Here is a 12,343-nt window from a genome sequence, read left to right on the forward strand (position 1 = left end):
ATAAGAGCAGAAGATGACCTCTGTGCACTGGGGGACACGTCACCCACTGTGATGCTGGGAGTCCCTTACATTCTGCTTGTGGAAATTCTTCCTTGAAAATATGTGGGAATACGATTTTTACTGTATCTGTATAAATATGAACAAAAGGCCTATAGATCAGGATTAATTCTCACTAAAGCAGCAATGCCTTTTCTTATTTAATAGAGGCACTTTAACAGAGGCAGTGGTGGGAACTTGAAATAAGACCTGGCTATTCATTGTTTTTAACAGGCTAGCATAGGGTCTTTTCTGTCAGAGAGCACTAAGTATTTCTCTCTTCCTTAAGCATTAGGAAAGAAACATGAATACAACAAGTGGTGATTTAGCCAACCCCATGACATGGCAAGACATCGGAGATGATTTTCCCAACTGCACTGATGTAGAAGTCAGTCTGAAGACTTTTTACCTCCCTGTTATGTACAGCCTCATCTTTCTGGTGGGCTTCCCAGGAAACATCATTGCAATCTGTGTTTACAGCTTCAAGATGAGGCCTTGGAAGAGCAGCACCATCATCATGCTGAACCTGGCGCTCACAGACCTGCTCTACCTCATCAGCCTTCCCTTCCTGATACATTACTATGCTAGTGGGGAGCACTGGATCTTCGGGGGATTCTTGTGCAAGTTCATTCGTTTTGGCTTCCACTTCAACTTGTATAGCAGCATCCTCTTCCTCACTTGCTTCAGTGCCTTCCGCTACATGGTGATTGTCCACCCTATGAAGTTTTTCCACATCCAAAGGAAGCGGTGGACAGCAGTGGCTTGTGCAGCCATTTGGGTGATCTCCTTGGCAGCTGTCAGTCCCGTCAACTTCTTGATCTCCTCAAAAGAGGAGCAAAACAGATCCTTATGCCTTGACTTCGCCAGCTCTGAAAACCTGGGTGCAATCAGGTGGTATAACTGGCTGCTCACAGGCCTGGCCTTCTTCTTGCCCATGGTGACAGTAACTCTGTGCTATGCACTCATTATTCATGCCTTGGCCACTGGGCCCCAGGCTCAGGCTAGCCACAAACAGAAGGCTCGCAGACTTACCATCATCCTCTTGGCGGTCTTCTATGTGTGCTTCCTCCCCTTCCATCTTTTTCGGGTAGCTCGGGTTGAACTGCAGTTTTGTCCTGTCAGCTGTCATGTTGAGAAGCAGATTCACACCATCTATATCATTTCTCGGCCTCTGGCTGCACTCAACACCTGTGGTAACCTTCTGCTGTACGTCGTGATGGGAGATAACTTCCAGCAGGCCATCCTCTCACTCTCATGGTGCAAGTGGAGCAAATGCATCCAGACACCTGGGAGCAGTAATTATGTGAACAAGTCAGAAATCACCTTAAGCATATAGAAGAGTCCCCTTGAAGAAAATTTCAGCAAACCTGGGATTGCTTTCTTGCCACATAGGCAAGTCTGGTTATTGTGTTTGCAAATGACATGAAATTGAGAGGACAAAATTACAATGATAAATTGCAACCATGTTCTGAAAAACCACAGGGTGCTATTAGGCAGTGACAGGTGCAAAGTACTGAGTTTAAGTAGAAATAATGAACTGTACGAACACAAAAGGAAAAATAAAAGCCAGAGAAGAGGCGATGAGTTGAGCTCTGTAAGAATATTCCCAAGGGAATGACGAAAGGGAAAAGGAACTGGACATGAAAACAAGTGGTCCAAAAGTACCTCAGTGGGGGACATCAGTGAGGGCTTTCTGTTGTGGAGGTAACAATGCACTGGAAAGGACAAGAGGAGCCCATGCCACTGTGTGTCTCCAGGAGCAGATATCAAGTCATTTGACAAGAGAGACACAAGGCCACCTGATCTCTGGAGATCCATTTTGGACAATCAGCTCTATTATTAGGTGTGCACTGCTGGTAAGATCAGTGCCAGTGAAAGAAGTAGTGCCCAGGGACATCCCTGGGGCTGGAGGCTGTCCCACCACCCTGCCACAGCGCTGTGGCACCTGGGGCATGTGGAGGGACAGCAGCAGACACTTGCTTCTTGACAATGGCTGGTACCCACTACGGATTAGCACCACTCCAAAGATACTTGGGAAATACAAGATTCCCTTGTTTTGGGCTTTATGGTTGATTACAGAACAGATGGTGCTACGCAAGCGCTGTGTGTATGACATTACAATGTTTTTACATGCCTTGTCTTGCCACTAGATGGTGATCATTCATGCTCAAGCTGCCTGGTTTCACATATGCACGTTTGATTCATGTCCAGAACAAATATGCAAGATGATTCACGTGAGAGAAGTCTTTTCTGATATCATAAATTCATTACATCTTAACTTTCTAACATGAAAAAAAAAGCACAAACGCACAGTACATACACTCTTCTGTGGAAGCACAAAATGTGTCTCCTACTGCTTATACATACAGACCTGGATCCTCTCAGTGGGTTGAAAATACCTTTTTTCCTCTCTCAGAGCAAGGACCATCATTACATTTTTAATCCTTGTTCTCAGAAGCTCTTCTTTCTCAAGCCCAAGCTGAGCTTATCGCACATGAACAGAAGTACAGCCACATGTACAACATAAAACGAAGGGACTAAAGGTAAAAAAGTGTGTAATGGAAGTGTTCAAGGCTTTCCATCTCTGAGAAAGAGCAGAAAGAGTGACAGTCTCACAGTTTCAGTGACTTGGAAAGGGGCTGCCGTTCCACCTCTTCCTCTTTATTTTCCCTTAACTTAGCCATAGTTTAGTTGCCTTCTTTCTGTCTCACCTACTTGCCTACTGTTTCTCTTCACTCAGTTTGGGCTGAACTACCTGCTTCCAAAGTGCTGAATCACAGAATCTCCTGCATCAGGAGGGACCCACAATGACTGTGGTGTCCAGTTCTGACTCCACATTCAAACCTTAAATCTGAGATCAATGTCCAAATGCTCCATGAACTTCAGCATCTCAGTGCCACGACCACTACCCTGGGCAGCCTGCTCCATGCTAACTACTCTCTGGTTAAGAGTTTTCCTGATATCCAACCTGAATCTATCCTGTATTTAGGAAGCACTCCCAGGAGCCATGATTCACCAGTGGGATGGCAGTCTTCACCAGAAAGGTAGTCATTTTTTTTCTGTTAAGTGTGGCTAAATCTGAAGGGTGAAAGCTCAGCCCTAGTGCAGGCAGTTTTAAAGAATTTAGGGTCTGCTCAGGTGCCCTGTGGGACCAGGAGATCATTATCTCATGTGACTTATTCCTTCTGCTTGCTGTGAAGGGCGAGATTTGATAGCTTCTATTTTCAGCAGCTGTAAGCTTACTGCTTAAACAAGGACCAGTGTTTCAGTTGCAGTAAACAGTACACACTATCCGAGCTCTGCATACAGTGTGACAAAAAAGCTATGTGAGCTACTATGATACTGAAGGCTGATTCACAAAGTAGTTATGCTCCACTAACCAGGTTTCTGTTAGAAGTTTGTCTGCAAAGACAGTCGTGTCAACTTCAGTGCATGGCAACCATCTGCTCTCTGCCTGGGACTGCGTAGTGTCCAAAAAGGAAACTTTGCAAGGTAAACAGGGTTCGGACCTCTTAGAGAGATGTCAGTTCTGATGATAGTAATGAAGAGACTGTGGAATTGCCTACTGCTTTCATAGCCATGTTGAACTTTACTCTTCACAGTGACTTACGTAGTGTCAGAGACTGCAGCAGAGTTATTTTTTACCATTACTTGTCAGGAAGGGCAATCAGCAGTTTTTACCTTTTCTGCCAGCATTGTGTGTTCCCATTAGAAATGAAAACAAAACTCAACTCAGACCTCCCAGAAAAAATACTGTTCCAGTACTGACCCCCAAAGGAAATCACTGATCATGTTCTGCACAACAAAATCAACAAGAAAATATCTTGCAAAATCTGTCCTTGTCCTAATCTAAATGTCTTTCAAACAATTCCAGTGCTCAGTTTGACTGAATGCCTAGAAATAGTTAAACTGCGTGTATAATGAAAATGAATACCTTGCTTAACATCTAGTAGAGTGAAAGCTTGGCAGTGGTTGACTATTGAAAGTTCTGTGTTGGATCCTGATCTGAGACAAAGCCACAGTTTCATTCAGGTGTAACTGTGTGTGCAGTTGGGCTGCTGTGACATTAGCCGTGCAGTTTAACTCCTCAGCAGAGATCCACCATGTGAAGGAAGGGCAGTACTGGCCTCACCATGGAGTCATTTAGACATTGGACAGATGTTATCATTTTGCTGGGAGGATAAACTTGGGATGGTTGCTGCTCCCCTCTGTCACTCTTCTGTCATCTGCAAATGCAGGCTGAGTGATCCTAAACTCTAAAACAACAAATGAGCAATGAATACATTGCTATTCAACTGCTTCAAGCCCTGAAATGTATTCACCTTTCCCTGCCAGAACAAAAGGAGAAGAGATTAAAAAAAAAGCTTATTCTGTTCCTTTACAGTTCCCATATGTTTTGTGAAAGTAGAGGCATTAGTGGTGTCAGATGATGCCACTTTAACATAAAAGCCATAAATTATGTCTGGGGGGAAAGAAGCATGCCCTGAAGAAGGTATATTTCAAGGCTTGTTTTCAGGCTCCTAACTGATGTGTCTTGCAGCCTTGGTGCCTGGGATGCCTGAGTGCTGCAGTGGAGCACAGAGACAGTGAGATGATTCTAACACAGGAGAGAAAATACATTCCTCCTTTGAGTCAGAGCTGTACTTTGGGACCCAGAGGGAGAAGGGGCAAAGTCAGTAAACAGTGAGCTGAGTCTCTTTCCAAAACAAAATTTAAAACTCAAACATCGACTGCTCAAAACCACACAGAGGGAACATGGTTTTTCTGGGTTGCTGCAGGAAAGTACAATGCAGAGTGTGTTTGATTCATCACCTCTAGAATCCTGAAAGGCATTTGATCTAAAGGGTATTTTATCTCCTAAGATCTCTTCTCTATTCCTTTGCTCTCCTCAGTGGATGATATCACTGATACCTAAACCAAGAGAGAGGTGGTTGCCTGGAAGCTACAGTCACAGTGACACTGTGCTCTTGTAAGGAAAACAGAGCTCTGGGGTGTTTTTCTATACTTCTGCTTTTTCTGTGATCAAATTCTGTCATGGATTTACTTTAAGTTTGTGGAATAGCAGTGGAATATAAGGTGAAGAAGAACAAAATGCAGTGCTGGGAGCACACAGCCAATGCTGTACTGAATCCTAATGAAACAAGGTAGAAAGTACCAGCTCCCAGAGACACATTTTTCTTCATATCTTTTCATTAAGCATAGTTGTGTTTCCAGCACGCTCCTTTGTCAGCGAGGAGCATTAAGAATGGATTTACTTCAGCCCTGAATAATCCCAGAGGGGCTATTTTCAACTGAATGAACCAGGATTGTCCGATTGTTTATGAGCTCAGAAGTAAAGAAGAAGACCTGGCAGAAAAAAGAGATGCAAACATACTGTGCGGCAACTTAAAGCAATATGTCCCTTTGAAAGTTGCTATTTCCTCTCGCTTCATAAGGCTTCTTAGCAACAGGAAGTTATCTGAGCAGACAAGGCAGCAGCCCCTGCCTACAGGAGTGTTCTCACCTTTACCTCTCTGTGGGTAAATTGCACAGTGATTCTTGCACATCATTCCTGTTTAACAGGTGATGGAACTGAGGCACAGTGCAGATAAGTGACTTGCCTCTGTCACAAAACAAATGAGCAGCAGGAAAAGATCACTTCCCAGCCCCGGGCTTTTCAGAGTGCAATAAAGGCTTAAGGCAAGGCTTTCAAATTGCTCTGTAGCGGTAGGTCAGCAATGAAGTCCAAGTTAGAGCAGAGCTCAGCCCAAGTGCGCTCCCAGCACTGCACTCTGCACCTACATGGCTGACAAACGTCGATGGAAATCCTCTGTACCAGAACAAAATCCTAGAAGACATTTCCCCCGTAAAATGCAGACTTGAAGGAACAGGAATGGGGGCTCGTATTGTGCTGGAAGCACCACGAAGAGCAGTTGATGTAGCAGTTCTTGGCTCTGCAGGAGCTGCGAGTAATTGCTGTTCCCTGCAAGTGCTATAATTCTAATTCCCAGTAGAGGGCAGACAAAGCACTTCCAGAAAAGGGATCTCCTTGGTAAAAGCTTAAGTGTGTGGGATAACTGTAATTTGGAACAGGTCTGCGCTGGATAAGCAGCAGAGCACAGGCAGAGGAATAAAATGATGTTTGTATCATCCACAAGAGCAAGGTGGGAGCGCTGGTTCGACTTCTTCCAGAGAAGCATAAGCTGGTTCATACTTTTAAACTGGGTATAGCTAGAGTGGCTATGTGGTAAATAATATAAATTAGCGTAAACCAAGTACCTCTCATCTTGTGCCTATGGATGTTGTCTCACAAGCAGTGATAGGGCCATGTAAGTACAGCAGTGAGAAAGGTAAAACAGAAAGTTAGCTTATCCTCTTTGGGCAACAACTTCAGCCCCTCCTGACTGCCACAACCAATAGTGGGTCTTTCTCTACCTCCTGGTGTTGACCACTCTGTAGCTGCAGGCAATAACAGCTTGTGCTTCCTTCTCACCCATTTTTGCACATATGAAATGCAGGCAGGTTTCTTTGTACCTTGTTAAACGAGGGAGAAGTGTGGCTGTATGCATCAGCGCATCTTTTCCTTCTTTCTCCCCACGAGAAGAGCAGACACCTCTCCAGGTGAGCCTGCCTGAGGTGAGGGTGCTGGGAACAGATCTCTCTCATCAGCTGTTCTTCTTCTCTGAAGCAGGATTCCACACTGATTCACTATAACCCAGACTTAAATCTACTAAAAGTAGATTTAACAAGAGTTTATTTTCTGCTTCCTTCCTGGTGCAGAACCAGGACCAGAGCTCTGGGGGAAAGGCAGCAGGAAAATGTCTCCTGCCCAGAAGGCCCTAAGGCTGGGACAATGCCTGCCGCTGGGCTTATTCCTCTGTTTCCCATCCTTAGACCTGAAATTTGCTGAACTCAGGAAGACAGGCTCAGCAATGTTCCCTACTGCAAGAACTGTGTGTTTTGAAAGGCACATGTCCTGTCTATTCTGGAAGGGTCACACCTGCTGGCACAGTCTGGGTGGGTGGCAGTGAATCTCCCTCCATCTCCCTCCAGTCAAACAAGCTGATGAAATTGGTGGAGATGTGACACTACAGGCAATAGTCTCCACAGTTATCACATCAAAGGCTAGAGAGGAGGTGTGCCTGGAAATGAATTACCTCTGTGGCCCTAATGAGGCAGAGAGGAGCCCTTTGGGCAGCAGCGTGTGTTTTTACTACACTGAGGCACATGAATACCTTGCAAAGAGATTTTCACAGCACATTACTGGAAGAGAAGGAAGAAGCATTAATCCTGAAATGCAGTCCAGACAAATGAGGTTAAATTACATATTCTCTGTCTGGCTTGTACTGTAATGTGTGAATGTAGCACTGCTGGATACCAGCACTGGCTGGGGAGAGGTATGTGGAATTCAGCACAAGGTTGTATTTGATGTCTACCACACTCTTCCAAGGGATCAGATTTCTCTACCCAGAGGTTATCAGTGCCCCTACCAACATTCCTTGCCCTGTTAAGTGTGAGAGCTACTTCAAATGATGTGGTTCTCATGCAAAAATCTTCATTATTCCAAAGAAAACCTTATCCTGTACTAAAGAAAGACTGTTCTACACAAGTCTGTGGCAGTGGGTGGAAACCAGCAAACCTCTCCTGCAGGGAGTCAACAAGGTGACTTTGGCAAGGATCAGATGGATCTCAGCACCTGTTCTCTCTCACCACGAAGTTCCCTCAGGGGATCATTTGATGTTAAGCTTTGTACAAATTCTCCTTGTATTGCCTTAACTAAGGATTACTAATATAGAGAGACGGCGTTTATTCTGCACAGTCTTATGAATTCTTTTTTGAGGCCTCCTGGAGAAATTCAAGGCTGTTCTGTGGATTCCACAGAGCACAAAACATTGGCTCGAGCTGTAAAGTAGGCCCTACTTGTTGCTGGTGTTCTGTGGTGCATGAGAAGTGTCATCTCAGGAGCACAAGTTTTTACTCTAAACCTTTTTGATCCTAGGCAGATGATGAAGGTTTTTGTACACTTCTTCTTGAGGTAGAGACACTGGAGCGTGAACAGCCACACTAAGCAGTGTGAATCAAGTCTTCGAAGAAAGGATTAGCTATATGACTACTGAACCCCTCTTCCTGTCAGGTGTAGAGCCCTCTCTGGTTGACAGTTTATTGTCCCCTACCCTGGCATGCAGAGGCGATGTGATATTTCACTGCCAGTCACAAAGACACCATCAATTTACTATCCAGGAGACTTCAGCTCAGTCCAGCCACTTCCATGGTTGCAGTGAGGATTATCTCCGCACACCAACCATTGAGGATGAGAATTAGGAAAAATTGCCTGACCCAAGATAAGAGAGAGCCATTTGCTCTCAGAATGAGGGCTGACTTCCCTATATTGGTTTATCTGGGAAGAATTCATATATGCTGATTACAGCTAATAGAAAAATTTCCCACAGGGTACTTTTCCCCCAGAAAATGCTGAGTTGGGAGAATCAAAGTGCTTCACGTGAATGTCTTCAATCTATCAAAAATGCTGGCAGAAAGCAGGTAGCAGCATCCAGGATTCTCAGCTACCCAGCCAGAGAAGCAGACCCAAATGGGGAATGGGATGGAGCACAACAGTAGGATGGAGAGGGCTGCTGGCCTCAGAAGCTGCTCGGCCTGGTGTCATCCAGCTCCCATCCTGGGATGGAAAATGTTTCTCTCTGGGAGGGGGCCACAAGAGGATAAAACCTGATATGTTGCTGCTTCTCTCAGATTTTTCACAAAAGCCTGTGCTGCTGGAGCTGTGGTTGAGCTGCTGCTCCAGACATAAATAACACTGTTGGGAGTTTCTGGGAGAGAAGTCCAAGACCCAGCTCCAGGATGTTTTGCATCACAAAATTCTCCATCCAAGTCCAGATTATGCAGTGAGCTCACCCTTACTATATTCAGTAGTGATTTGGGCAATGGAGTAGAAAGCATACCCTTTAAGCATGCAGATGACAAGATGACTGTCGGCATGCTTGAAGACAGCATTTGATTCAAAGCAATTTACAGAAATTGGAGAAATGGTCTGAAAACACAAGATGCAATTCAGTGAGGACAAGTGCAAAATTTATGATTATAGGAATATAACCAAAACTGCAAAAAACGGGTCTGCCTGCTTAGGCAGCATTACTGCAGTAAAGAATCAAAGGTCTTAGCAGATCACAAGCTGGATATCAGACAAATATGCTGTGAAAAGGGCAAACAGCAGAATGGGATGTGGAAATGAGAGTGCAGACTGCAGGCATCAGACTCCTGAGGCACTCGCTTCTACCGCACCTCCTGCAATGCCAGCAGGCAAAACCTCTTGGAATCAGGACACAGGATTTCAGGAGAGACAGGCAACTTGCTGCCTGCACCCAAGGCAATCCTACAGAAAGGATTCTGCACTTGGCTTGTTGCACTGACTGCCATGAAAGCCAGTGGGTTAGAGGGCTAGATGCCTTGCTGGTGCAATTTAATTTGGCTTCAAAGCTAGTGCAAGACAACAGTTTCTCTTGAGGAGCTGAATCTTCTATTATAAGGTGTTGTGATTTCTTCACCATCTCCCTAATACTGGTTTAGCCTTTTTCTGTTGCAGTGGTCGATCAAACTCACTTTGACTGATGATTATTTCTGCTAAATGTTTTATGACACTACAATTCTAACTCATCATTACCTGATCAGAAACAAACAGTGGTAATGCAAACAACTGTTTTACTCGTTTATAACTCTAATGATCATGAAAAGAAAGGAATTAAAATAAGTGAGCTTGGGAGGAAAATAATACTTTTCAAATTTGAAATGTATCCCACAGGACTGAGCTCCTTTCACTGCCCACACAGTGACAACACTTTGACACCAGCCCTGCTGAGAAAGGCTCATTTCCAAAGTGGATGGGAACAGGACCCATAGAATCATAGAATGGTCTAGGTTGAAAAGGACCACAATGATCATCTGGTTTTAATCCCCCTGGTATGTGCAGGGTGACCAACCACCAGACCAGGCTGCCCACAGCCACATCCAGCCTGGCCTTGAATGCCTCCAGGGATGGGGCATCCACAGCCTCCTTGGGCAACCTGTTCCAGTGCAGCATCACCATCCGTGTGAAAAACTTCCTCCTAATATCTAATGTAAACCTCCCCTGTCTCAGTTTAAGACCATTCCCCCTTGTCCTATCCCTGTCCACCCTTCTAAATAGCTGTTTCCCTTCCTGTTTATGTGCTCCCTTCAAATACTGGAAGGCCACAATGAGCTGTCTCTTTTCCAAGATAAACAATCCCAGTTCCCCCAGCCTTCCCTCACAGGAGCGGTGCTCCAGCCCTCTGATCATCTTAGTGGCCCTCCTCTGGACCCACTCCAAGAGCTCCATGTCCTTCCTGTACCCATGTCCCCAGGCCTGGATGCAGTACTGCAGATGGGGCCTCACAAGAGCTGAGTAGAGGGGGACAATCACCTCCCTCTCCCTGCTGGCCACCCCTTTTTTAATGCAGCCCAGAACACAGTTGGCCTTCTGGGCTGCAAGCACACACTGCTGGCTTATGTCCAGCCTCTCATCCACCAGGATCCCCAAGTCCTTCTCTGCAGGGCTGCTCATGAGGAGATCTTCCCCCAATTTGTATAAACACTTGGGACTGTCCCAGCCCAAGTGCAGTGCCTTAAATAGCAGTGATTGGTGTGGGAAGGAGGCAGCATGAGGATGGTGGTAGTAGGGCTGCTGAGACTTATGCAGTAAGACAGCAATGTAGTGGTCCTCTGCACAGTCGGGGACTCCTGCCTGCTGAGGGAACAGCACCCAGATAACATCAAGGCTCATTTCTGCATATACTGAATTCATGTGTAGGTGGCTGCCATGTAATCATCTGAAGACAAACTTTGTTACAGTGGCTTGAGGCAAAGGTTAGACCTTCCTTCATCTGCCCTAGGGCTCTGCAGAAAAAAAATGTAGCAGCAGTGGCAACACAACAGAGTATATCTTCAATGACTACAAGCTTGCTTGTACACTGAAGGCCACATTACCAGCACCTTTCAATGAATCCTCTACTGATGCAAGGATGCCCATTTTATCCCACAAGACTTTAGAGCCTGCTTCATGTCTAAATTAAAAACCAGAACAACAACCAGCAAATTGGTCCTCTCTCTTTTTGGATCATCTAAGTTTGGTCATTTTCAGGAAATGCTCCATTACCTAAAACAATTACAACCATTGTCACATCTCCAGTGAGTTTAGTTTGGCTTATACTGTCTGGTGGGAAAACTACCCAGCACAGCTGTTACATTTAAGGCTGCTTCATAGCTGGGTGCTCCTGAAACATTTTTTATTCACCACTTTATGGATTTGCCCAAGGTGTACCAAGGTATCTGAGCACATACTGGCTTTAAGCAAATTGTCCCATTGCCTTTCTTCTGCCCACTGCCCATGGAACAGCTCACCTTCTGAAAGTTCAGTGCTTCAGTAGTTTTTTTTTTCCCTATTCTATGCACTGTAGCCTGCAAGCACTGATTCATTTCAAGGACTAATATTAGCCATAAAATAGCACCTCAGATCCATGCAGACTATTTTTGGAACTGTATCGAACTACTTCTGCTCAGCTGATGTGGTAGCACTGCTTATATTCCAGATTATACATGCAATTCTCTGAGGGTAAAATATTCCTTTCCAGAAGTTTTCATTAACAGTCTCTATTACCTACATAATTGGATGGCAGCATTTAGCAATGATTAATTGAAACTTAACATGCTTTTGGGGATTAAAAAATGCTGCCCTTACCAGTCTGTCCCAGAGGAGAAATGTAAAGGGAAAAGCAGGAGCTGGCTTTCCTGTGCAATGAAGACACATGGCACTATTCTCAACAGAACAGAGCATTTCTCGACAGTGTTCTGATAACAATGATAATTAGGTATTCAATCACATACAGGGTAAGACCAGACAAACAAATGCATGCCTGCTAAAGGAAATAGCCCATGGAAAGATTATATGTTTGCCGAACTAAAAGTAAAACATATAATGGAAGCTCTTAATGCTCTGCAACCTAGCACTTGCCCAACAAACTGCCTATTTTCCTATACAGTCATCAATCAGAGCTATCCTTGTGATCCCTACTGTGCTACACCATGCATGTTTATGTCTCGAGGTCTGACCCTAAGCATAGTACCACTGACAGAAGTCTTTCACTTACACTCATCAATTTTAGATTAGATTTCATGATATGAGAGTGGCCTCTGAGCCTGAGGGACAGCTTGTTGACCTTCACATCTACAAGTCATAATAACAGTCAAACTTGGCAGTGATGCTGAGAGACCACAAAAATCCCTGTAAGATCTCCTC

The 12,343-nt window shown here is 44.8% G+C and overlaps 1 protein-coding gene across 1 annotated transcript; it reads left to right on the forward strand.

The window, feature by feature from the left end:
• The first annotated feature begins 340 nt into the window (after nucleotides 1–340).
• Nucleotides 341–6,724, forward strand: OXGR1 (oxoglutarate receptor 1). The gene has a single exon (XM_015851555.3). The coding sequence runs from the start codon at nucleotides 341–343 to the stop codon at nucleotides 1,370–1,372; it is 1,032 nt and encodes a 343-aa protein (XP_015707041.1). The 3' UTR covers nucleotides 1,373–6,724.
• Nucleotides 6,725–12,343: the final 5,619 nt, after the last annotated feature.

This window comes from Coturnix japonica, chromosome 1 (assembly GCF_054131305.1).
Source record: "Coturnix japonica strain WE chromosome 1, WE-NBRP24, whole genome shotgun sequence".
Lineage (NCBI taxonomy): Eukaryota > Metazoa > Chordata > Aves > Galliformes > Phasianidae > Coturnix > Coturnix japonica.

Coding starts and splice junctions, on each gene's coding strand:
- OXGR1 (XM_015851555.3), top strand. CDS start 341: ATGAATACAACAAGTGGTGATTTAGCCAACCCCATGACATGGCAAGAC.